The sequence below is a fragment of the Podarcis melisellensis genome (genome assembly GCF_964234715.1).
Source record: "Podarcis melisellensis genome assembly, chromosome: 2".
NCBI classification, from domain to species: Eukaryota; Metazoa; Chordata; class Lepidosauria; order Squamata; family Lacertidae; genus Podarcis; species Podarcis melisellensis.
Genome location: NC_138529.1, coordinates 18,709,217 through 18,736,420, shown reverse-complemented (window position 1 = coordinate 18,736,420; position 27,204 = coordinate 18,709,217). Strand labels below are relative to the sequence as shown.

Here is a 27,204-nt window from a genome sequence, read left to right as displayed (position 1 = left end):
CCTGTCGTGATGATTATGCGTGGCGGGGTCTACTTGCCCCCCCCCCAATATTTTATTCAAGTTGGCAACCCCCCTGGCCCCATTACACTTCCGAGCAAACCTTTGCACAGAAACTGTGTGCATGGACTGCAGTTCACTCCTAAAGCAAGCAAGCATGCAAACATGGGCATTCCCAAGGGGGCGTGGCAGAAAGGGGCAGCTGCCCACCAGTCAATAAAAATCCTCAACTAACTTGCATGGACATAGCCAGGATATTTGTTGGGGGGGGGAGGACTTTTGTTGGGGGAGACAGGGCTTTAGTTGTGGGGGGAATAACCTCAGGGAATTATGTATTTTTATTCATGGGGGGGGGGGTGCAGCCGCCCATCCCTGCCTCCCCTTGGCTATGCCCCTAGCTGAGGTTCTGCCCCCTCTAACATAAAGCCTCCCCTCCCCAGGATTTTTCTTAAGGTGGGCAAGCCTTTTGTTGGCCTATGTATTTTTATTCGGGGGGGCAGCTGCCCCTCCCTGCCTACGCCCCTGACTAGCTAAGGTTCTGCCCCCTCTAACATAAAGCCTGCCCTTCCCAAGATTTTTCTTAGGGGGGGCAAGCCTTTGGGGAGGGCAGAACCTCAAGGAGCTATGCATTTTTATTGATTTCTGGGTGGCAGCTGCCCCTCCCTGGCGACGCCCCTGACTAGCTGAGGTTCTGCCCCCTCTAATATAAAGCCTGCCCCCCCCAGCAAAAAAATCCTTCATGCAAAGGAGCTCCCTTTCGTCTGAGATCGGCTGGGCTTAGTCGCGAGCAAGCGGTGACCCCTTCCCCCGCCCCCGTGCCGCGCAGGAATTGCCCGGGGACGAGCATTGGGCGAAATGCAAAGACGTCTCCCGTGCCTTTCCTTAAGCGGCTAAGGGAAGAGGACCGAGACGCGCGCACGCGCAGGCGCCCCGCCCCGTCCAGGCGCGCCCCCGCCCTGCGGCTCTCCGGGCGGGGGCCACGTGATTTCCTAGAAGAGGGCACGGCGCTAGGTCTCTTTAAGTTTCGCTTTCCACTTTGCAAACGCTGCCAGTTGCTGCCACGGACGTGTTGGACGGCGGGGTCCGCTTCTGCCTCCGTTCCACACGCGCGCCCCAGCCATGGCTCAGCTGCTGCGCGCGCCCTCGGCCCCTTCCCTGGTGGGCTTGGAAGAGGAGCTGACCTGCTCCATCTGCCTGTGCGTGTTCGAGAGCCCCGTGACCACCCCGTGCGGCCACAACTTCTGCCTGCCTTGCCTGGAGATGACGTGGTCGGGCTTGCTGAGGAACTTCTGCTGCCCTCAGTGCAGGAGCTCCTTCGACAGTCGCCCCGAGCTGAAGAAAAACACGGTCCTCTGCAGGGTGGTGGAGCAGTTCCAGAGCGCCCAAGGCGAGCCAGCCGAGAAGAAGAAAGGCCTTGGAGATGCCACCACCAAAACCACCACCAGCAGCAGCACCAGCACCTGCTCTTCGGTGGCCTGTGACAGTTGCCTGGAGAAGGTGGCCGACAAAACCTGCCTCACCTGCATGGCCTCCTTCTGCCCGGAGCACCTGCGGCCGCACCTGGAGAGCCCCGCCTTCAAGGGCCACCAGCTGGTGCCGCCGGTGAAGGACCTCCAGCGCCGGAAGTGCCAAACCCACCAAAAGCTCCTGGAGTTCTACTGCAAGGAGCACAACAGCTGCATCTGCTGTTTTTGCCTGGTCACGCACAAGGCGTGCGCCACCGTCCCCTTGCAAGAGGCCAAGGACGAGAAGGAGGTGAGACGGGGCCTTGGCCGGCTTCTGGCGCCGTCCAGGTGTACAGCCGTACCTTGGAAATCAAATGGAATCCGTTCCGGAAGTCTGTTTGACTTCCAAAACATTCGGAAACCAAAGCGCGGCGTCTGATTGGCTGCAGGAAACTCCTGCAGCCAATCGGAAGCCCCGTCAGACGTTCGGCTTCCAAAAGAACGCTCGAAAACTGGAACAGTCACTTCCGGGTTTTGGTCGTTCAGGAGCCAAGACATTCGAGATCCAAGGTACGACTGTACTGGATTCCCAAATCCCATCAGCCCTGGCCAGCACAGCGAGTGGTCAGAGGGGCGATATGGAAATTGTCATCTAAATTTGGAAGGTGTGTGGCCAGGGAAAGGCTGGCTTGTGTCGCAAATGTTGCTCATGCGGCCTTGCAGTTAGGCACTCGCCTGGTAGGCACAGAGGCCAGTGAGCAGGCTGGTTGAGGAGGGGCAGAGCACTATGGTTTGGCAGCAGAGCATCTGTTCATGGCGTCTGGGAAGGGGGCACAGTCGGCGAACAGAACCCACCACGTCCCAACCCAGCTCTCAACCAAACCAGAACAGCACCAGCCCTGAGCTGCTTTGCGAGGCCTTGCAAAGCGGCTCAAGGAGGGCCGTGAGAGAAGCACGCTGTGTACCCTTCGATCCATGGACATAGCTAGGATTTATGTTGGAGGGCAGGACACCCGCTGGTCATCCTCTGTCTGGCTCTGTCCAGCAGATTCAGAATGAATTGTCTCAACATTTCCTTTCTTTTGACCGCAAGTGCTCAAAATCTTTCTACAATTTCTACTTTTAGTCAAGTATTTCTATTTATTGATTTGGGGGAGGGCAGCTGGCCCTCCTGCCCCCTGGCTATGCCCAGGGACTGGGATCAAAGGGCATGTTGCTGTTGCATTTTTATCACTGCACCCTCCCCGGATCCTAGTCTCATGAAGCTGTGGTTTCTATGCTGGGCAAAGAGGAGAGAAAACTGGGCTGGTGGAGGAGGGAGGCATGCTATTCAAAAATCACAATGTGAGGAAAACTGTGAAGCCAGCCAATGCCTCTACATAGCCCACCCCCACCCCCCGTTATTTCAGACATTGCAATATACAGTTGTACCTTGGTTGTCAAACGCCTTGGCATTCAGACATTTGGGCTTCTGAACGCCGCAAACCCGGAAGTGACTGTTCCAGTTTGCAAACGTTCTTGGGAACCTGAACGTCCGCCGGGGCTTCCGATTGGCTGCAGGAGCTTCCTGTAGCCAATCGGAAGCTGCGCTTTGGTTTGCAAACGTTTGGGAAGTTGAACGGACTTCTGGAACAGATTCCATATGACCACTGTTCTCGTATATTCCAACATTTAGCTGTTGATATACCACAATGTTAAAAAACAGGTATTGCCCAACCTTAGTCAGGAACGGTCAGGAAGTATAGGAGTTGCAGTGTGTTAATATCCGGAGGGAAGCGGGTTCCCCTTTTTTGCTCTAGAGCAGGAACGACGTGTCTGTGGATGTCGATAGCTGATCTTTACTCTTAAAGCGGAGCCTCTTTTATTCTCTTACAGTCCCAGCTGAAGCAGAGACTAACGGAACTCTATGCTCTGAACGAGAAGGCTTTGCAGTCCTTGGAACAAGTGCGAGTGCAGCAGAAGCAAACCAGTGTAAGAAATGATTTGTGTTTTCACAGCTTTCTTTTGATGAGAGGGGTGGGAGATTTGTGCACCACAAGCGACCCGCCTTGAGTTGAAAGGGAAGACCAAGATGGCGGATGTGAGCCTCAGTCAGATAGCTGGTGGCCAGCTGGTTAACATCAGCCTGCCGTACCACAGTCTAGTAATAATAATAATAATAATAATAATAATAATAATTTATTTATACCCCACCCTTCCTGGTTCAGAAAACCAGGCTCAGGGTGGCTACAACAAATTTAAAACACTTAATTGTAATACAACATAGAAGCAGCATAAAATACAGTATAAAAACATGACTAACAATAAAATCCAAAGTTCAAAAATCAATTTTGGGGAAATCCATCCAATAAGATGTTAGATAGTCACCAGGGCTAACTGGCTGAATTAGTCCTGCTAGGACCAACGAGGACGCCAGGGGAGAATTAGCTGTGGGGTCTCGGAGGAGGTAATTTTCATAAATGGGGAGGGGGAAGGAAGAGAAGGGAAATAAAAGATCAGGCTGAATTCAGATTAAAGGCCAGGTGGAATAGCTCTGTCTTACAGGCCCGATGGAAGGAGGTTAAATCTTACACTGCTGGTGGCAATAGATGTTTTCTATTATCCCTGGAAACAGCTCACAAACGTGATGAAGCAGACTCATTTTCCTACTCATATTGAAATACTGCCCCTCAGTGAGGCCAAACTTAGATTCACAAAATGTTTAGGGGTATGCGTATCCCTGCGTCTCCCCAGAAAAAAGCACTGTGTATTTGTGTGTATTATAATTTTTATTAAATTTTCTAAATTGCATTTCAGAAAATTCATTTAAACAACCTTAAAAAATGACTTCCCTTCTTCTCTTTCCATGGTTCAATTTGCATGCCGTACATCCCTGCATATTTTACAACATGAACTAAACCATTCAGTAATCCAGTGTTACACCCATCAAATCTTATTTACAGAGTGTTTCTTTTTAAGGCACAACATGCAACAAAAGGTTGTTGTGTCTCCCTATAGGGCTCAGGTTTGGGAGCTGCCTTTTGGTATTTAGAACCTGACCATTTTATTATACCTGTAGAGCAGGTTGTAAGGGATGCGCGGGTGGCACTGTGGTCTAAACCACTGAGCCTAGGGCTTGCCGATCAGAAGGTCGGCAGTTCGAATCCCCACGACGGGGTGAGCTCCCATTGTTTGGTCCCAGCTCATGCCAACCTAGCAGTTTGAAAGCACGTCAAAGTGCAAGTAGATAAATAGGTACCGCTCCTCCAGGAAGGTAAACGGCGTTTCCGTGCGCTTATCTGGTTCGCCAGAAGCGGCTCAGTCATGCTGGCCACATGACCCGGAAGCTGTATGCCGGCTCCCTCGGCCAATAAACAAGATGAGTGTCACAACCCCAGAGTCGTCCACGACTCGACCTAACGGTCAGGGGTCCCTTTACGTTTAGAGCAGGTTGTATGCTACCTCTGGAGAGTAGCAAAGGGGTCCCACTTTCATTTCCTCCTGAAAAATCCCTATGTAGTTCAGCAAGGGGCAGTCTTTCATTTAATCTTGCGGCATACATCTCTGCTCATCCCTTAGTACAGGCATAGGCAAACTTGGCCCTCCAGATGTTTTTGAGACTACAACTCCCATCATCCCTAGCTAACAAGACCAGTGGTCAGGGATGATGGGAGTTGTAGTCCTAAAACACCTGGAGGGCCGAGTTTGCCTATGCCTGCCTTAGTATTTCCTGTAAGTATGCTGGAGACTTGAGTAGACCCATTCCTCCTCTCCGCTCCCCACAGCCCCACCCTCCATCTCTGATATCATCTACCATTTCCCTTCTTAACTTGACACCACAACATTTCATACATCCTGGAAGCTCACGGTTATTTGTCAATCCCTTTTGGGTTTTGGTTTTTTTTTTTAGTTTTCTTTCTCATTTCCAAATTTTTTCTGTACCTCAGAAGTCTCTCCCTTTTTGTACAAGTGACTCTTTTCCAGGCCAGTAGGTACATGTCCTCTTGAGTGGGGAGAAGACAGAGAATGTGCAGTTTATTAAATCTGTTTTTTTTAAAAAAAATTAGAAATGCCTATTTTAAAATGCATGCTAAGGTCTTAGTGAATAAAACATTTCATAAATTAAATAATATTTTTTATTGATTTCCAGTTTCAATCCAATAATAGCCTTATTATAACAAGACCAAATCATAATACAGTTACTAATACCAATTGTTCAAATACCAAATTATATAATTTACGTGAATTGATGGTTTGATTATTTTCTTTATTTCTGCGTTCCAAAATCTTACTAATTTTAATTACATTCTGGTCAAAATAATAATACCTTATACAACAACTGCAGTATTAATAACTTCTATTTGTGTTGACATATTAAATGATTTATAGAACTAAAACATTTCAGAAAGCTGTGTTCAACATTCACTTGAGGCTCCAGCTTTCTTCTATGTGATCTCCCACCTTTTTGCTATATAAAAATCTGACAACATTAAGCTTATTCAGTACTGATCCTGTAGAGTTCTCATTTGGCCTAATTACCCATTATCACTTTCTGAACTCTTATTTCCAAATCCTTCTTTTGTTTGTCTCTTCAGGATACAGCTAATCGGAAGTTGGACCTGCTGAAGGCAGAATTCCTGGAAATTATTGCTTTAATTGAAGAGGAAGAAAAAGAAGCTGTGAAGAAAGTCCTAGCGGAGGAGAAGAGAGTCCAAGATAAATACGAATATGTCTATAAAGTGCTGGGTAAGAAGAAAACCGAAATCCAGGGAGCGAGAGACCAGATTGAAATGACCTTGACAGAGGATGACGACATCACATTCTTAAAGGTAAACCTCTGTTTCCCTGAACCAGGGCCGGATTTAGGTCTGATGAGGCCACAAGCCACTGAAGGTAATGGGGCCCTTTATATGTCCAGCTGTCCTTTGTCAAGAACAAATTGTCCCTGTTTTTTGTGTTGAATATATGCTAATTTATGGACCTAATAGGTCAATACACAGAGACGCGGGTGGCGCTGTGGTCTAAACCACTGAGCCTCTTGGGCTTACCTACCAGAAGGTCGGTGGCTCAAATCCCCGCGACGGAGCTAGCTCCTGTTGCTCTGTCCCAGCTCCTACCATGTGGGATGGGGAAGGGGATGTGACAGTGTGTAAGAGCAGAAATCCTCATGAGATCATCCGCTTTTATTTCAGAAGGCAGCAAAACTCCGGCAGTTACCCATCAAAGATGTCTTCATACCTAAACTAGAATTGGATCAAAACTTGATACACACCATTTATCAAAAAGCTTTTGGCCTCAAAGAAAACGTGAAACAGTTCTTGGCTCAACCCCAGGAGAAGAAAAAAGAAGGTACAGTGGTACCTCGGGTTACATACGCTTAAGGTTACATATGCTTCAGGTTACAGACTCCGCTAACCTAGAAATAGTGCTTCAGGTTAAGAACTTTGCTTCAGGATGAGAACAGAAATTGTGCTCCAGCGGCGCGGCAGCAGCAGGAGGCTCCATTAGCTAAAGTGGTGCTTCAGGTTAAGAACAGTTTCAGGTTAAGAACGGACCTCCGGAACAAAACAAGTACTTAACCTGAGGTACCACTGTACTTGGCCTGTTTTGTTTACTAGCATGTGTCTTTTGCTTATTGTAGCTCAGTGCACACTTATTAAAGTTTTAAAGACTAAATGTTTTTGGTATAAATTATGAGAATCACAGGTCCAGGGTCTCTCGAAGTACGGCTTATAATGAGAGAAAACCATGTTTTTTCTTAATTACCCATTACGTATTAATGTGAATATGGGTGAAGGTGGGAGCCCGATTGATTTGTAAATTCTGCATAGTAACTGAAATTCTGTAAATTCTGCATAGTGAGGAGACCTAGGTTAGAAACACAGATTAGGCGCCAAAAAAACTCCTTAAACCAGGGCTTCAGTAGCCAAAACAGAATACCTAGTTGCCATTTTGGGGCAGCCGGTTCAAAAGTCGTATTTTTCAGCACAACTATTTGGTTCCTGAAATTCATTCTGACTGTGCAGATAAAATACAACAGATAGAATTCTACAGGATGTGTTGCTAGTGTGTGAAAACGGTCAGGATCCAGGCATGCACCTGCAGGGAGGGGAGACGTCAGGCACCATCCTTGTGCCCAGGCATCTTCCCTTGGTTACATGTGTCTGATAGCCAGGTACAAAATGCGCCTGGCGAATTTCGAATGCTATTTGAATCCCTTGGTCCAGTCTCTTGGCCTCACACCTCTCTGTCTGTAAAATGGGTTTACAAATAGTGTTCCCATTGCAGTGGCGATTCTGGGTAGCTTATTCTAACCAACTGAGCTATCTGCCCACCAGGAATAATTCTTTTGGCACATCGCCTAGGAACAAATTTGGAACCGTTTGCCAAAATAACTTTAGGCAACAGATCCAAACCATACCACCAGATGTGTACACCTGTAGCGTTGTTCCCAGGGGCAAACCAGGCCAAAGCACATTGTGAGAAACTGCATGTCCATACATGCACACTTATACTTTACTTTCAGGAGCCGCACAGTGGAAACCGAAGCCTTTTGTGCAGCCAGGGGAGAAAATTGCTGCATCTGGTAAGTAAAAATGCATGCGACCCCCTGCTGCTTGCTAAATTCTTTTTGCAGTAGCAAATACGCGTCTTAACTCCAGCCTTGGTTGCTAAGTGGGTGGAAGGTCCTACGATAGACGCACCGCTTCCAGTCATGAGCATGCCCATTCCTCCTTTTGCCTGGCTGTCTTTTAAGATATGCAGCAAGATTCTTGCTTGCTGCAGAAGACCAATATGACCACCCTTCTAACTAGTGTTTTCTTTTCAAAGGTGCACCAAAGAAAGACGACCCCCCATCAACATCTTCACAGGAGAAGAAGACAGAAGAGGATGCCGCCGCTGCTGCTGCTGCTGACACTAGTGAGTGTTGAGGACACAAATTATTATTGATAATTTCCAGAGTTTCTCTCTCTCTCTTTCTCTCTCTCTCTCTCTCTCTCTCTCTCTCTCTCTCTCTCTCTCTCCTCTTGTGTGAGCAAGCAGAGCTATTGAGATAAGAGGTTACAGAAAGCCAGGGGCTCCTCCCAAGTTTTATATATATATATATATATATATATAGATATATATATAGATGATATAGATATAGATATAGATATAGATATAGATATAGATATATATATGGGACGCGGGTGGCGCTGTGGGTAAAAGCCTCAGCGCCTAGGGCTTGCCGATTGAAAGGTCGGCGGTTCGAATCCCTGCAGCGGGGTGCGCTCCCGTTGCTCGGTCCCAGCGCCTGCCAACCTAGCAGTTCGAAAGCACCCCCGGGTGCAAGTAGATAAATAGGGACCGCTTACTGGCGGGAAGGTAAACGCCGTTTCCGAGTGCTGTGCTGGCTCGCCAGATGCAGCTTGTCACGCTGGCCACGTGACCCGGAAGTGTCTTTGGACAGCGCTGGCCCCCGGCCTCTTAAGTGAGATGGGCGCACAACCCTAGAGTCTGTCAAGACTGGCCCGTACGGGCAGGGGTACCTTTACCTTTACCTTTATATATATATATATATATATATATATATATATATATATATATATATATATATATATATATAAATTTTATTAATTTTCATCCAGTTATACATTTTAAACCGAATACAACAAATTATACCTGTTTTGAACTTCCTTCAGCGCCTCTGACAATCATCCATATTTATACCTTTGATACGCATTCCCTTTTTTCATATTGCCATTATTCCTCCTTACTCCCATTATTTTTAATAAACAATACTTATTTGTTTTTTTGCAGTAACTCTTGAAATCCCACTAACGTTGTGTTTATACCAAATATGCTTTTCAGATAATCCACCAATTTTCCCCAGTCCTCGAACTTTTGGTCTTTGGTAAATCTGATTTTCCCAGTTAATTTGTCCAATTCCGCATAGTCTATCAATTTTAATTTCCATTCTTCTATCGCCGGTGTCTCCTCTTGTTTCCACTTCTGAGCCCTCCCAAGTTTTCTTGCCCATGCAGCCTAAGTTGCTAATCTTTGAGAAGGTGGATATTTATTGTCTTTGGGCAGACAGCTATAATTGTTGGCCTTCCCAAAGATAAACGCTGTGGCGTAGCAGTTAAGGGTAAAGGTAAAGGGGACCCCTGACCATTAGGTCCAGTCGTGGCCACCTCTGGGGTTGCGGCGCTCATCTCGCTTTACTGGCCGAAGGAGCCAGCGTACAGCTTCCGGGTCATGTGGCCAGCATGACTAAGCCGCTTGTGGTGAACCAGAGCAGTGCACAGAAACGCCGTTTACCTTCCCGCCGGAGCAGTACCTATTTATCTACTTGCACTTTGATGTGCTTTCAGACTGCTAGGTTGGCAGGAGCAGGGACCGAGCAACGGGAGCTCACCCACGCGGGGATTTGAACTGCCAACCTTCTGATCAGCAAGCCCTAGGCTCTGTGGTTTAACCCACAGCGCCACCTGCGTCTCAGAGGACACTGGATTAGAAGTAGCCAAATTCAAACCCTCATTCTGCTGTGAAATTCATAGAATAACCTTGGGCAGGCTAGACGCTCTTGGCCTAACCTACTTTGAAAGGTTGTTAGGAGGATTAAATGGGAGAGATTTGTGTATGCCACCTTGAGCTCCTTGGGGGAAAGGCGGAACAATAAAAACGAATCATTCTGGAAATAATAATAATAATAATACCTTGCTCATGTGGCTGTCTTCCAACACATATAAAAATGCAGATTTTAGATTCTAAGATAACAGTAGAGGGCCTGAACACTTTAAAGCCTGTTTGTTGCAAGTCTAACTCTGGAAATGTCCCTAGATTTGAATACGCCACTCCCTCTCTGCCCAAGCAGTGCTCCATGTTATTTTTTAAAAAATCTTATTTATTAGTTTTTCACCCAAAAACTTACAAATTTTAGCATAAACCACATGTTTCTTTGCCCATTGATTTCCCATCTTCCCCTTCCACAATTTTCATATTCTTTACCTTTAAATGGTGCACATTTCACCTATAGAATTCAAGACATCCATTTTAACCCACTTACCTTAAGAATTCATACAGTCGTACCTTGGAAGCCGAATGCCTTGGCTCCTGGTCAGGTCGGCTCCCGAACGATTGAAACCCGGAAGTGACGTGCTTTCAAACTGCTAGGTTGGCAGGAGCAGGGACTGAGCAACGGGCGCTCACCCCGTCGCGGGGATTCGAACCGCCGACCTTCTGATCGGCCAACCCTAGGCTCTGTGGTTTAACCCACAGCGCCATCCGCGTCCCTTTTCTCGCTGTAGGGAGCTCTTTAAATACGTCTCAAGTCCTCAAGGAATTTTTCATCAAGAGACCCTCTTATGTTACTGTTCCCTCTCTTCTCCCTAGCTTCCTCTAGGCGGCGCTGTTATAAATATAAGCTCCTTGGCGCAGGCAGCATCTCTTGTTCTGTTCTGCATACCTGATGGTAAAAGGGCGTTTCGGTTGCCAAAGTCCAAAGGTGATTGTAGTCCCGTTGTTTCCTTGTGTGCAGCAGGCCTTATTTGCCAGGTGATGACCTGGGCTGTGCCCTATGTTTGACATTTGCTGCCTCCACCCATTATGTTTGCTCAGAAAAAAAGCATACCTGGTTACTGCAGTAAATAAGGCGTGAGGTTGCTGGAGATCGATTGGCGGGCCCCTTTCCCCGCCCATTTTTCGCGATGATACTGTTGAATTGCATGCAATTTCTTCCCCAACTCTGCTTGCTTTTAAGACGGAAGATTCTTCCCAAAATGAGGTGTGTGTCTGCTGATGTAAGCTCTGCCGCTTCTTTTCTGATTAAAAACAAGGCTATAATAACAACAATTTATAAGTTATTACAGCGGTACCTCAGGTTAAGTACTTAATTTGTTCTGGAGGTCTGTTCTTAACCTGAAGCAAGGCTTTAGCTAATGGGGCCTCCTGCTGTTGCCGCGCCGCCAGAGCACGATTTCTGTTCTCATCCTGAAGCAAAGTTCTTAACCCAAGGTACTATTTCTGGGTTAGTGGAGTCTGTAACCTGAAGCGTATGTAACCCGAGGTACCACTGTACTTATACCTCACCCATCTGGCTGGGTTTCCCCAGCCACTCTGGGCGGCTTCCAACAGAAGATTAAAAATACATTAGAACATCAGTCATTAAAAAACTTCCCTAAACAGGGCTGCCTTCAGATATCTTCTAATAATAATAATAATAATAATTTATTACTATATGTAATACAGTGGTACCTCGGGTTACATACGCTTCCGCTAACCCAGAAATAGTGCTTCAGGTTAAGAACTTTGCTTCAGGATGAGAACAGAAATTGTGCTCCGGCGGTGTGGCGGCAGCAGGAGGCCCCATTAGCTAAAGTGGTGCTTCAGGTTAAGAACAGTTTCAGGTTAAGAACGGACCTCTGGAATGAATTAAGTACTTAACCCGAGGTACCACAGTATTATTACTATTTATTTATATGCCGCCATTTGACTGGGTTGTCCCAGCCACTCTGGGAGGCTCCCGACAGAATGTTAAAACACAATAAAACATCAGACGTTAAAAACTTCCCTGTGCACGAGTCCTTTGCGAGCATAAGCAATGGGTGTCATGTCGCATCACTCCCTTTTCCTTTTTGTTGTGCTTCCCGTGTTGTTGGCGGAACACCTGCCCTACCGACTGGCCAGTCCCCCCCTCCCAACCTATTATTAGCCAAACCACCAGAATCAAGTCACAAGTTCACTGGTATTTCTTTTGAAGAATACCACCCACAAGGTAACACAAGGTAGCTTATAACGAGTGTGAAGTTTGAAGAGGTTTTTCCTTTTTTTAATATATAAAAATGGGTGATCAAAGGCACATAAATTTAGATAACCAGGAGAGACTGAGGAAGATGGCAGAATGGAACATGGTTCAATAAAAACATGGAGGGTGCAGCCAAAAGAACAAGAAGTTTACATTTTAGAGTTGAAAAGAAAACAATTAGATTTGTTTGGGGCCTGCCTTACATCTGTTGCAGAATGAGATGTCGGAGGTAGACTGGACTTCAGCTGGATAAATTCAACTCTTGAATGAAAATAAGTTTCAGTGACTCCTCCAGATGGCAAAGCTCTAGTCGCAAGGCACAGGTGTTCCATTCTTAGCATATGCTGAAGTTGCTTGTTTAAAAATATATATTGTTTCATTACGTTTCCCAGTAACCACAACTGTTTCATTTCCTCAGTAACCACAACTGTTTCGTTTCTCCTTTTTTTCAGAGCAGAGAAGGCGACCTGCTAAACGATGTAAGTTCACTCGTGCAAAAATTGCATTGCCTTGCTTAAAATTTGAGGAATAGCCGACCAGTCTTTTGAGCCTGGTGTCACAAGAGTGCTCTTCATGCACCTACCCAGATGTGTGGGGCACCTTGGCTCGTGGCTCTATCCATAAAGTATCCCTGCCAACGTCCCGTTTTATGTGGTTCTAAGCTAACAACGTCCTAAGCATATATCTCAGCTGGTAAAGCGGCGCATCTTCAGGATATGACAAAAAGTTGTACAATGGGGATGATGGTTGCACTTCTGTGGGGAAGGAATTCTACAGTTCGGAGGGTTGTAAGCTAGTCCTACGTTCTAAACTACAGTCGTACCTTGGATCCCAAACACCTTGGTTCTAGAATGTTTTGCCCTCAAATGCCACAAACCCGGAAGTGACTGTTGCAGTTTTCGAACACTCTTTTGGAACCTGAAGGTCTGATGGGTCTTCCAAGGCTTCCGATTGGCTGCAAGAACTTCCTGCAGCCAATCAGAAGCCGCGCTTTGGTTTCTGTATGTTTTGGAAGTCGAATGGACTTCCGGAACGGATTTCGTTCGACTTCCAAGGTACGACTGTATTGGTTTTAAATTATATCATTGTTTTTGCTGTAAGTTGCTTGTGGTTGGTTAGGAACCTTGCAAATGAATAAATGTTTCTCATGTTAACTCCTACTAAAGTTTCTGTGAATCAAATCACATTTCAGATGTGATCAAGCCACCAGAGGGAGTATTAGAGGCATGTAGCGGTCAGGTGAAGCAGACTTGAGAGTCAGCATGAATTCCTTGCTAGGAAAGCATCCTGGCTATGCTACCATGGGCAGTGAATGAAGTGGCCTCTTTCGGAGCCAAGATTTATTTGCTTGCATTATGTACTGCCTTTCCAACCAAAAGCATTTTTTAAAAACAGAATAAAGAGATGAAGACTCGGCTTTCTTCTTTTAAAAGTTAACGAGGGCCTTCTGGCGGTTCCCTCATTGCGAGAAGTAAGGTTACAGGGAACCAGGCAGAGGGCCTTCTCAGTAGTGGTGCCTGCCCTGTGGAAAGCCCTCCCAGCAGATGTCAAAGCAATAAACAACTATTTTACTTTTAAAAGACAACTGAAGGCAGCCCTCTTTAGGGAAGTTTTTAATGTCTGATGCTGTACTGTTTTTAATATTCAGTTGGAAGCCGCCCAGAGTGGCTGGGGAAACCCAGCCAGATGGGCGGGGTATAAATAAATTATTATTATTATTATTATTATTATTATTATTATTATTATTATTATTATTAACTGTGTTGTCTTGCCTTGGACAAGAGGATTCAGCCTGAGGAGTGTCTAGATTTCAGGAAACAGATCTACTGCAAAACTGGGGAGAGATCTTCCAGTAAATCCTGATCTTCTTTCTGCCCACCCTTCTCCTAGAAGACTCAGAGGTGTAGAGAAAATAAGGATGTTTTAAAATGCCTCTGCTGCCTTGCTAGATCTCCAGTGGTCCCAGAGTGGGAGGGAAGGAGCTCTGAAGTGCTCCTGAACACTTCTATTCAAGTGTTTTAAGTGATTGAAAAAGCACCTTGGGCTTTTCCTCACCTGGGTTAAATGGTGTTCAGCGGCTCCTGGCTCTTGGGATAATAATAATAATAATAATAATAATAATAATAATAATAATAATAATAATAATAATAATAATAATACCCCGCCCATTTGGCTGGGTTTCCTCAGCCACTCGGCTGCTCCCAACAGAATATTAATAAAAATAAAAAGCGATAAAACATCAAATATTAAAAACATCCCTAAGGTTATCAAAGTTTCCTGCTTTCCAGTTCAACAGCTGTTCCTGTATCAATTGTTGGAATAGGGTGCAATCTTAAACCCAGTTGTATGGCGAAAAGACCCTTCAGAATCAAGGTGACTTAACTTTTGAATGAATCTGGCTGTAAGATCCTGTTTGAGCAACCTGTGTGGTAGAGTTGAATAAAACCTTGCAGAAATTAAGTTGCCCTGTTTTGGTGACGGTTGTTTAAAATGTGTGTATTGTAAAAAATAATAATCACCACACGACTCCATTTCCCTCCCTTGCTCAGCACAAAGTCCCAGCCAGAGAGCACGAAGTTCTAGCAGGCCTCAAGCAGGGATTCCGTCGATAACTCTGGAAAGCTTTTTAAGTAAATCCCGAGAAGAGCTTTTGGAATGTAAGTCACCTGATTCTGTGTATGCAAATTCAGTTCCCGGAATTCCATCACGCTTTCAACATTCTGTCACATTGATTTGGACTGGAAAGGTCCAGTGTATTTTTTTTTAAGTATACACTACAGTGGTGCCTCGCAAGACAAAAAGAATCCGTTCCGCGAGTCTCTTCGTCTTGCGGTTTTTTTTGTCTTGCGAAGCAAGCCCATTAGCGGATTAGCGCTATTAGCGGCTTAGCGGGCTTAGCGGATCAGCTGATAAGCGGCTTAGCGGCTTGGGAAAAAGGGGGGGAAAGGAAAAAACCCCCGCAGGAACTCTCAAGACATTTTCGTCTTGCGAAGCAATCCCTTAGGAAATTTGTTTTGCGAAGCACCTCCAAAACGGAAAACCCTTTCGTCTAGCGGGTTTTCCGTCTTGCGAGGCATTCGTCTTGCGGGGCACCACTGTATTGGCCAAAATTGTGGAAACCTTTTGGGAAAAGTGTCTTTGCGAGGTTTGATGGCTCATAACACCTGATTGGCTCTCTAAACACTCTTGCTCATTGGCTACATTCAACCTAAACAAGTTGTGCTTCCTTTTTTCTGAATAAAAATAATAAAAAAATGTCCAGTAGCACCTTAGAGACCATCTAGGTTTGTTCTGGGTATAAGCTTTCGTGTGCATGCACACTTCTTTAGATACTCTAAAACAGAAGTCACCAGACCCTTATATATAGTGGGAGGGTGGGGTGGGGTATTTCTCGGAGATGGGTGATTGGCTCAATGGGCATGGCAAATTTCTTTTCCTGGTTATTTGGTTATAATGTTTGACAGAATTCAGATAATTGAACAAACCTTTGCTGCATTACATTCTTCATTAGTTTATATTTCCATTGATGTATAATTTTATGGTATTTCTCCAAAAATAGTGGTGTTATGAGCCATGAAACCTCAGAAATTTCCCAAAAGGTTTCCACAATACTAGTGTATTAATGTATGGTAATGTAACAGTATTGGGTCCCGTCCCCGTTCTCACACACTTTGTTTCTTTTTCCTGACACTATCTTTGTATAAATGAAATTTTCTTAATAGCAAAGACTATCCTGCTTTTCTTCCCCAGCCTTCCTCAATTTCCCCTCTTGCTCTGTAAAATATCAGGTGGCCGTTCTTCTCACTTCTCCCCTGAACTTCCTTCTCCGCAGTTGCGACAAAATTCACTCTGGATTTCAACACTGCCCACAAAAAAGTGCTGCTCTCCGAGAGGAACACCAAGATATCCGTGTCGGAAACTCCTCAGAATTACCCCCACCACCCTCAGCGCTTCACCTACTGCTCCCAGGTGGTGGCCTTCCAGTGTTTCAAGCGAGGCATCCATTACTGGGAAGTGGAGCTGGAGCACAACACCTTCTGTGGGGTCGGCGTCTGCTATGGGAGCATGGCAAGGCAGGGGGCAGAGAGCCGCCTGGGGCGTAACGGCAGCTCGTGGTGCATCGAGTGGTTCAACTCCAGGATCTCGGCCTGGCACAACGACGTCGAGAAATGCCTGCCCAACACCAAGTTGAAGAAGATTGGCGTCTTGCTGAATTACGACGGCGGCTTCGTCATTTTCTTCGGCGTCGGCGACAAACTCATCCTGCTCTACAAATTCCGGGCGCAGTTCACGGAAGCGCTCTATCCAGCGTTCTGGGTGTTCTCCAGCGGGACCACTATCTCGCTGTGCCAGCTGAAGTGAAGAACGGAACCGCCACCATTTGCTTTGCTCACATAGGACCTGTCCATATGTTAACTCCTCTCTGTATTTCTCTCTCTGTCTCTGTCTGTCTCTCTGTCTCTCTGTCTCTCTCTCTCTCTCTCTCTCTCTCTCTCTCTCTCTCTCAGAATCCTTGGCTTCAAAGCAAGAGTTCACCCTTTTGAAACTTGACCTTGCTCTCTGGGAATCTGAGGGCTACTAAATCAAAGCCACAGTCCACTAAGAATGTTGTCTTGAAGAGGCCTCTCTGAGAGTGTCCTTAGGAAACTTTCAGAGGTGTTTTCCTGTTGCGCTTTCGGTGGACTGTATTCCTCAGGCACACAGAACTCCTGGCACGCGTTGTACATGCAAGTCTGGGGCATGTCTGAGCAGACGCTTGCTTTGCTTTGCTTCTGCCTCCATCCCTAATACGCTGCCAGGAGTTCTGAGCACAGGATATCTAAGGTGTATCCCCACTGCTGTGTCCCTGCTGGAAGAATTCAGTTCTTGCCGTATGGGCAATGGCACACGCCCAATCACACTGTCTCAGGCAGATCAGGCTTCAAACAGATTTCTCTTTGAAATAGTCTGTTGTGATGCTTAGGGCAGTAACTTCCGTTGGGAGTTGCGTTTTGATAAACAAGAACAGCGCAGGGCTGTGGAGGTGGTTGGGCATTCCTGTATCCGATATTGCTAATTCTGCTCTTGAAGAAGAGCAGGGGCAATAAGTTTGTTATCGCTGCATGGAGGAGGGATGCCAAACAGTCTCTTCAGACTAACTACCCGTGATGTTACGAAAGGAACCCACCCACCCCCTTCAGTTGCTTGTAGCATCTATGAAGATGCAGATAAGCCTCTCTTCGCTCAATTCATTTCTTTGGAGTCATGGGAACTTAAGGAGCTGATGCTGTTGGAGGCTTTGAACCATATTCAGCATGCCAGGACAGGAAGGTTGGACAGGAAGTGCTCATGTTATGGTTGCACTTCCTGGTCAGAGACCCTTGCTGAAGGGGAACAGCTTCCTTTAGAACAACAACAAGACATCACCAGCAGCAGTCCATGCTGAACACCTTCTGTGTCATTGACCGCTTGGAATAAAGCACTTCACTTCTCATCCTGATCCTTGAAAATCTTAGCTGCAGCATTTTTTTCTGATTTTTGAGGTATTGGGAAGAGGCTGTGGGTATAATGTGAGATCTTTCAGGCTAGATGGACTCTTCTGCTCTTCACTCTTGGAGGAGATTTTGATCCCTCTTGTTGGACACATGCAGTTCTCCAAGGGCAGACCTTGATAGTGTTTTTACTTAAAAGATCACTAGTGTGAAGAACTAGCATGCGCAACATGGATCATGTCTCTGAGTGATCCCTCCTAGTGGGCATTTCAGACTTATTGTGTGATCTGCCAGTCAGCAAACTAGGAGGAACCTGAGGAAGCTGGAAATCTAAGATTTTCTAGTCAACATTCCTATGTCTTAGATTTCTTTATTTGATACCTGCTTCCGTGCCTTTCTGACAGTTACACATCATAAGCAATTGAAGAGAAGTTTCCAACACTCTTTATTAAAGAGGAACAAGCTGGAGGTACTGCTAAGGTCTTAAGAAAATGTGTGTTTTGTACTGTTGCTAGTAGGCAACACGTTTGGCCTTTCTAGGGCCAGAACACACACACTTTGCAAAGATACTTTTGACCACATCTCTTGCCTTGAAGCTCTCCAGTTTAGAAGCCTCACATGCCAGGGGTCTTCTGGCAGAGGTGAAATGAAAACTGAGAAGCATCGATGCTAGGTATGAGCTGAGACCTCTGGAGAAAGCCCGAGATAAAAGCAAAGTGCTACAGCAAGTTGGCCAACATTTTTAAGAATCAAGCCATGGGTTTCTTCCCGTAGTCAAAGGATTGAGTGATAATACACTGTTGGGAAATAATTCCTTTCCAAATATTCCAAGCAGTGACAGCTCTGCATCCCTACTCGGCTTTAGCACCAAACGACTCTTCTTCAGAATAGTCCAGGAATCTGAGGCACAAGTTACTGAGACCTTCTGTGGAGCTTAAGAAAATGTAGTAGATCGTTGGTCCTCTTCCAAAAACCCCCAAGGGAGTTCAAGAAAGCCAGGAAAGAGTGATGAATGAGCTGAAAACAAAGTAGGGTGTGAGGCAGACAAGGGGAACACTACCGCGTTAAGCCGTAGTGTGACTTTGAAACAAAATACAGAATAAACTTGAGGTAATGGAAGAATTGCTAGGGTGGAAGAATTGCTGGAATAGAGATCTGACTATTCTTCTCCAGTCTAGCAAAACCTTGGTGTTCAGGAGCTCTGGGACCACATTTCCCCCTAACGATCCATGCCTATGTGTTGTAGGATTTGAGGACATCATCTCCCTCCATAGAGAGAATTTTGGGTGTGTATCCTTTTTCTCATAAGGCCTACTAACTTCTTTTTTGGTAGAAGTGCCCTTGAGGACTACTTTCTCAAATGAGTTGGGTATTTTACTTTAGGTATTCTTCCTACAAATGCTCGTGGGTTCTTGACACACTTTTCCATGTGTTTAAAGAACCCACAAGATATAAGGCGCAGTAGAACCAGTTTCCCCTATCCACACTTTGTGTGATTTGGGATGTTTCATACAGTAACTTGGTTGATGCCCAGCTGCCCTTCTGCTCTCATTACGATCTGTCTTTTTTGACCTTTGCTGAAGTCTTCTGATTATATATTGCAGTGGGTTTTGAGATGGGAATCTCGCTACTTTTAGTCTTTTGCCTGGCACAAATATTGACCACTGGCTAAAAGTTGATCACTGTTTTTGATTGTTGAGATAAAAATGAAAGGTAATCTGTTTCTTCTTAGGTTATGGCTTGTTTCCTAGCCTAGAATACCATGGGGTGTTATGGCAAGACAGGCAGTAGAATAATACTAATGGATCCAGTCAAGCAAAAATTAAACGTATTATGTCCTATCGGTTTTGAGTGGAAGGACGTTGTGCCTCATCTTTCAACTCTGCCTTGATAATCAGTGATACAATGTGATTTTCTGCTGTTGTTTTCCCATCCCAGATGAACCCCTTCACCGAAAAGCAATGTTTGCCTAGCAGTGTGGCTGTGTTTACATGGATACATGGTTGGCTCAATTATTATAATCTAGTATCTAAGCTACCAATTTCTGCCCAGCTTTTCTGTGTAGTAAGTGAAATGAAAGCTTCTCTTGTCTGCAACACTGCTGGGAAATAACTTCAGCATGCTTGGAAACTTGTATAGAAGCACAGAACATAAAAATCAAAAACTAGCTAATGTTTCTTCTAGTTCAGATTGTGAACCATGTTGATCTGTGGGTTGGTTTTAGGACGCAGAGGTTAAAAATAAGAGAGTGAATGTTTTTGGCATTCCTCCATTTTTTTGCCACTGGGCTGCCTTTGTGATTAGCCTGTTGCAATCTCAGACAAGACTATGTCAAATGTAATGTTGCAATGTATACAAGACTGCACAGCCTTTGTCTTGCAGTGTGCCTTGATGTTCATTAAGCGAAAATTCAATAAAGTTTGATTTTATTATCGTTGCCGCGGAGTGATGATTGTTGGAAAAGACAACCTGCTGCCTCTGCCGGGGAATGAACATGGGTTTAACGTTAATCCTGAAAACTTAATTCACTTGTAGGGAATCTTAATTGAAAGCGCCAGGACCTTCGTCAAATAAATGCCAGTGAAACTTGCATAGGATTGCAGCGTCCACCTACACCATGGGTAGGCAAACTAAGGCCTGGGTGCTAGATCCAGCCCAATCACCTTCTAAATCTGGCCCACAAACGGTCCAGGAATCAGTGTGTTTTTACATGAGTAGAATGTGTGCTTTTATTTAAAATGCATCTCTGGGTTCTTTTGGGGGCATAGGAATTCATTCATTTTTTAAAAGAGCTGTTCCACCAGGCCTTTGGTCAGGGCGCAGCCTGACCCCCTCCTCTGGCAATCTGCACAGAATTTTGCTTAATTGGTTGCCATCAATTTGATTTTAATTAATTTTATAATGAATGTTTTTAGAAAGTTGGATTATTCTGATTGTTGTTAGCCGCCCTGAGCCCAGCTTCGGCTGGGGAGGGCGGGATATAAATAAAATTTATTATTATTATTATTATTATTATTATTATTATTATTATTATTATTATTATTATTAGTCCAACCCCCCACAAGGTCTGAGGGCCAGTGGACCGGTCCCCTGCTGAAAATGTTTGCTGACCTCTGACCTACACTGTGAACCAGGAAGTCTTTGGTCCAGATCTCACTAGGAGATGCACCTATCTCACCCATTGGGGGCATTCTTCACTTGTGTGCTTCCTCCTTTGGTGCATGAGCTTACCCTCTCAATGTTGACAGTGCTCTAGTTATCTCCCGCTTGGACTACTGCAATGTGCTCCAGGTGGGGCTACCTTTGAAGGTGACCTGGAAACTACAATTAATCCAGAATGCGGCAGCTAGACTGGTGACTGGAAGTGGCCACTGCGACCATATACGGTAACACCGGTCCTGAAAGACCTACATTGGCTCCCAGTATGTTTCCAAGCAGAATTCAGAGTGTTGGTGCTGACCTTTAAAGCCCTAAACGGCTTTGGCCCAGTATACCTGAAGGAGCATCTCCACCCCCATCATCCAGCCCGGACACTGAGGTCCAGCACCGAGGGCCTTCTGGCGGTTCTCTCCCTGCGAGAAGTGAGGTTACAGGGAACCAGGCAGAGGACCTTCTTGGTAGTGGCACCCACCCTGTGGAACGCCCTCCCATCAGATGTCAAGGAAATAAACCACTACCTGACTTTTAGAAGACATCTGAAGGCAGCCCTGTTTAGGGGAGTTTTTAATGTTTAATGTTTGATCGTGTTTTTAATATACTGTTGGGACCACCCAGAGTGGCTGGGCGGGTTATAAATAATAATAAATTATTATTATTATTATTATTAGGCATAGCCATAGATTTGCACTGATTTCAAAACTGACCACAGTTCCTCATTGAGAGGATCTGTTTGCTGATTCAGAAATACAGTGGTACCTCGAGTTACATACGCTTCAGGTTACATACGCTTCAGGTTACAGACTCTGCTAACCCAGAAATAGTACCTTGGGTTAAGAACTTTGCTTCAGGGTGAGAATAGAAATTATGCGGCAGCTGCAGGAGGCCCCATTAGCTAAAGTGGTGCTTCAGGTTAAGAACAGTTTCAGGTTAAGAACAGACCTCCAGAACAAATTAAATATGTAACCAGAGGTACCACTTTACCTGTTTTGGACCAGAGATGCAGCCACAAGTTGGAAGCAAGCAAGTTTTTCTGTGAAACTTTACTGAATTGTTCGAACCTTGCTTTGGGGCACTTACTATTTTTTCTTTCTGAATTAAAAAAACTGTTCCTCTACATTTTGAGCAGAATGTGCAACTTTTTAAGAAACCACATAGCTCCCCACCCCGACCCACTGCTTCCACCCCCCACCCCAGCCCTCCCTCCCCTCCCCTCCCCTTCTCCTCTGTCTTCAATTGAGTGACTGCTACTTCTCAAATAATCAATATGTCAGTTAAAAACATGTCACGGTGTGGTCATTGTATGGTTCCCATTCAAAGTCCATGTCATTTAGACTTTCATTGGCAGCTATTTTGTCCCATTAAAAAGTTCAAGACAGCAATTTGTGAATCCTGCTCAGCCAAGTAGAACTGTGAAAAAAGGAGTTATTTTAAAAGTCAATTAATTGTGGTCTATTGGAGCCCTCCTCATTCAATTTTTTTTCAGGCCTTGTCACGGGCGAGCATCTGTCAGGTCTGTGTTTCCCAGGCTGCTATCAGATGCCGTTACATTGTAAATAATGGGTTCATTCAGGCTCTTTATTGGACTTTGTGTGGTAGACACATTTGTATATCATTTTACGGTGTAACAATTCCATTTACATAAAATATAGGCAATTATGTGAGCAAGTCCAAAAAGCTGTGGGAGGGAGGGAGGACCCCCCATTAAAATAATAATAAGCTAATTGAAAAGAAGGGAGATAATTTAGGAGAAAATGCCAGCACTTCGAATTCATGGTTCCATGATGATTTGGGAATAGAGTGTGTATGTTTAAAGATAATATCAGAAATACTCTGAATTATACCGTTTAATGCTACATATAACGCATATTCATTGTTGGATAAATAAAACTACTCTTTTTTTCCCTTCAGTGATAATTTATTAAGTTTCAACACTTTTAACATACACAATCAAAACACAATTTCATCTTTGTCAACTTCCTTGCCTGTTTTCCATGTTGTTTCTCCCCTTTTGCTGCATCTTATCTTCTGTCTATTAAATCACAACCATGATATTATAATCCAATTACTTCTGTTGCTCATAACTCAAATCCAACCTCTTTCCCCCCTTACCTTCTGTTGAAAAAGCTAGTAAAACTCCCACTAGTTTTGCATATCACAGGGCTCTGCCCATAGTTTTCTTTTTAGCACCGTAGTTTGGTTAAAACGGCTGAGCTAGTGATTGCAGATGAAACGGATTTATATTTCTGCTGAGTTTCCGTTCTTCCCACCATAGATTGCTCAGTCAAATGAATAAAGCAAATACGTTTATTTCCAAGACGCCAACAGTTGGTTTGGCTCCTTTGTGTGGATCTAAAATTCTTAGATCACTTAATTTACGAGAGAATCCTTGTGTGTTTGTTTACTATTTTTAATTCTATGTGTGTGCAGATACAGTGCAGTATGCTCACTCCAGTTCAGGAAATTTTGAAGAAAGGAAAAAAGCTTTTTCTAAAAGAAGAAGCACTTTTTGCTTCTAGTCAATTTTCCTCTTGCACAGATGGTGCGCCTCTTTTTAAGGCAATGCTTGCTGTCCTTAAGCAGTTGCATGAAATATTTTTCTACACACACAAAAATCTGCCAGAATAGCAAGCAGCATTTCTTGTAGTCTCTTAATTAATCAACAAACATTAATATATACTTGGCAGCCCCAAAAACTATGCAGAAGAGCTCTGATAATCCTGAAAGCTTGGCATTGTCTTTTACCAACAGATGTTGTCTTTGGGGTTTGTTGCACCCAACATGTTTGACAAAGGCTGCGGTCAGGTGGTTAATGTGGATCCTTAAGTTCACCAAGGAAAGTCAATGACTATTGAGAACTACTTAACTAGATGAGATAGTGTGGCACATTCATGTGTTTTGAATTCAGATCTCAACCCGTTGGAAGCGAGGTTGGTGGGCAGGCCTTCCTTACATGGCAAAAGGCAGTTTTGAGCAGAATATGAGTAAAAGCTATGGTTTTCCCAGTATTGATGTATGGAAGTGAAAGCTGGACCATAAAGAAGGCTGAACACCGAAAAATTGATGCTGGAGGTGACTCTTGAGAGTCCTATGGACTGCAAGAAGATCAAACCTATCCATTCTGAAGGAAATCAGCCCTGAGTGCTAACTGGAAGGACAGATCGTGAAGCTGGGGCTCCAATACTTTGGCCACCTCATAAGAAGAGAAGACTCCCTGGAAAAGACCCTGACGCTGGGAAAGATGGAGGGCACAAGGAGAAGGGGACGACAGAGGACAAGATGGTTGGATAGTGTTCTCGAAGCTACCAGCATGAGTTTGACCAAACTACAGGAGGCAGTGGAAGACAGAAGTGCCTGGCGTGCTCTGGTCCATGGGGTCACGAAGAGTCGGACACGACTAAACGACTAAACAACAACAACAACAGGCAAATTTGAGGGGGGTAGGCATCGGCCGAACTCTCTTCCCAGGCCCTACCTCCATCTCTCCCAGTTGGAATTCAAGTTTCATAGTCAGTCCAGCCCACAGGCTTCTTGTATATTGCAATTACAGTCATACCTTGGGTTACAGCTGCTTCAGGTTGCGTTTTTTTTGGGTTGCAGACTGCCAAAAGCCAGACGTACTGGAGCGGGTTACTTCCGGGTTTCGGCGGTCATACATGCGCAGAAGCGCTAAATCGTGCTTTGCGCAGGAGCACTGAATCGCAACCTGCACGTGCGCAGACACGGGTTGCGAACACTGCAGGTTGCGAACGTGCATCCCACACGGATCACGTTTGCAACCCGAGCGTCCACTGTATTTATATCCCATCTTCTGGCATACAGATCCTCCTGTACAAGCACCAATGAAAATAAATTGCAAGACCACAATGAAAACTAACTTCTGTTTTGGTGTCAAGATGCTCCACACAGGGCAGGTCATGGGAGACGAGATTGTGGGAAGGAGGACAATCTGGGCTGTTGCCTGTCTTTCTCTCTTGGTATCCTCCTCGTGGGTCCGTCAGTGGTAGATAGCGATGTGGATTTTACCACTGTGTGGTAAACATGGGTCTCCATCTCATGCGTACAGCAAGGAGGGGCGGCCACTACTTTATTTTATGCAGATGAGATGTGGCGCTCATCTAGCCTCCACACAAGGGGTGGGAAGAGTATAATAATAATAATAATAATAATAATAATAATAATTATTATTATTATTATTATTATTATTATTATTATTATTATTTATACCCCGCCCATCTGGCTGGGTTTCTCCAGCCAGTCTGGGAGGCTGCCAACAGATTAAAAACAGAATAAAACATCACACATTAAAAACTTCCCTAAACTTTGTGACTTTGGGCCAGCTACCACATCTTAGTGCAACTTACCTCACAGTGTTGATGTGGGCATTAAATAAGGAGGGGGAGAACCAAATAAAGCACCTTGAGCTTGGAGAAAAGGTGGGCTACAAACAGGGCTGCCAACCTGAATAAAACATTGGGGGGCCAGTAAGCCCCACCTGCATAAAATTGGATCACATGATGTGGCACACACACATCGTTTGAATTGCAATGCCCACCAGCTTTGGATGTGGGGGTGGCCTGGCCCCTTCAAATATTTCATGGGGGGGCAGACACAAAGAGACCTTGATCCCTAGGAGTTGGCTCTGGTGGCTACAGATGAAATAAAGAAATAAATAGGATGGAGATGAAAAATCAACTTGCATGAGTCAGATGTTGGGCTGGACAGATCTACTTTTAAATAGCGACAGTGGGTTCAGCGAAATTAAGAAATGACCGCAACTCTTCAGAAGGAAAATGTCAATTGGTGTTTTACAATATGCTGACTGCTGTACTTTTTATTTTTTCTAACAAAAGAGTAGCTTTAAATGGAAGGGTCTCGTTTCAGCGCAGCTTAAGTGAGACTCCTTTCACCGGAGCAGAGCAGGATAAGCTGCACGGACTTCTATTCACACAGCCTGCCCTTTATAGGGGTGGTCCCAGTCACTCAAAAGCTCATTAGAGTTTTCTCTCGCTTGGACTTCATGATAGTGTGTCGAGGGGGGGGAGAGAGTGAGTATCTTTGCAGCCTGCAACCACTGCCTGGACTAAAAGAGGCGCAGCCTCTGTCAAAAAGAACAGGACTGTGCAGGCAGCAGATGCGAGCGACTCCTACACCTTTGATAACCTGTAAACTTGTTAGAATTCCTGCTCTATGATTGCAGTCATAGGATTTTTATCTTTCACATGACGGTATATGTTTTGACTCCACAGAGTGGGAAGTGACAGAGACAGGATGTTTGTGTTACTGTGTTCCGTGAAGTGGGACTATTGTCCTTTGCTCTTTTTCTCTTTGCTGTCTGATGCTAGAGAGAGAGGGGGAGCCATGATGCAGTGCTATGTGTGTGTTTATATGTAAATAAAGTCGATTAGCCAAAATGCAGAGTTGCTGAGGTCTGTCACGAATGATGCGCAAACTCTGCGGATCCCTAAGTGTGCCGTTGTCGGTTGGCATCGGTCGCTGTGATGTTCGGGTAGAAGAAAGCTTTTGAAGCTCCCGAACGAAAGACCAGGAGGGAGAGAACATGCCAGTCGGGCATGTGTCTCTGCCAGGGTCCTACTCGAGTGTAGGCTGAGCACCTGACAAGCCACCTTGATCTCCCCAGCAAGTCAGGCAAGGGGCATTACTATGGGGTCACAGAACCATTCCAGTCTGGCCAAAAACCTCTGAAGAGAATGCCTGATGGGGTGTAGACAACCCCAAGGCCATTATGGAGTATGGACTCCATCCCTGAGGTTCCTTGCACCACACTAGACACAGGTGTGGCAGCAGAACATAGAACTTTTCTCAGATAGTACCAACATCTCCTTGTCTCAGTCCCCAAGTCGGCTACTCTGCCGGGCTAAACAAAGCCTCTGTAGCTGGTTAGTGGATGTGGCGTTTGCCCTCCTAGGTGTGTGACATCATACTAGGTTCATAAGGAAGGGATTAACTATTTGTAACCAATGGGATTGTAACCAATTCAATGCTTTTGAATTATGGTGCTGGAGGAGACTCTTGAGAGTCCCATGGTTTGCAAGAAGATCAAACATCTCCGTTCTGAAGGAAATCAGCCCTGAGTGCTCACTGGAAGCACAGATCCTGAAGCTGAGGCTCCATTACTTTGGCCACCTCATGAGAAGAGAAGACCCACTGGAAAAGACCCTGATGTTGGGAAAGATGGAGGGCAGAAGGAGAAGGGGACGACAGAGGACGAGATGGTTGGACAGTGTTCTCAAAGCTACCAGCATGAGTTTGACGAAACTGCGGGAGGCGATGGAAGACAGGAGTGCCTGACGTGCTCTGGTCCATGGGGTCACGAAGAGTCGGACACGACTAAACAACTAAACAACAA

The 27,204-nt window shown here is 45.2% G+C and overlaps 2 protein-coding genes across 3 annotated transcripts in view; both read left to right on the top strand.

Moving 5' to 3' along the window:
• Window positions 1–27,204, top strand: part of COIL (coilin) — a 53,195-nt gene that overhangs the window by 15,750 nt on the left and 10,241 nt on the right. The gene's annotated exons all lie outside the window — the stretch shown is intronic.
• On the top strand, window positions 989–20,115 carry TRIM25 (tripartite motif containing 25). 2 transcript variants are annotated; one of them, XM_081898664.1, is made up of 9 exons: window positions 989–1,752; window positions 3,318–3,413; window positions 6,017–6,250; window positions 6,614–6,770; window positions 7,948–8,007; window positions 8,253–8,342; window positions 12,660–12,686; window positions 14,757–14,864; window positions 16,040–20,115. In XM_081898664.1, exons 1-9 carry the CDS (start codon window positions 1,117–1,119, stop codon window positions 16,567–16,569), a joined length of 1,938 nt encoding a protein of 645 aa, XP_081754790.1. In that variant the 5' UTR covers window positions 989–1,116; the 3' UTR covers window positions 16,570–20,115. The 2 variants fall into 2 exon arrangements, with proteins under 2 accessions (XP_081754790.1, XP_081754791.1); XM_081898665.1 differs by lacking the exon at window positions 7,948–8,007.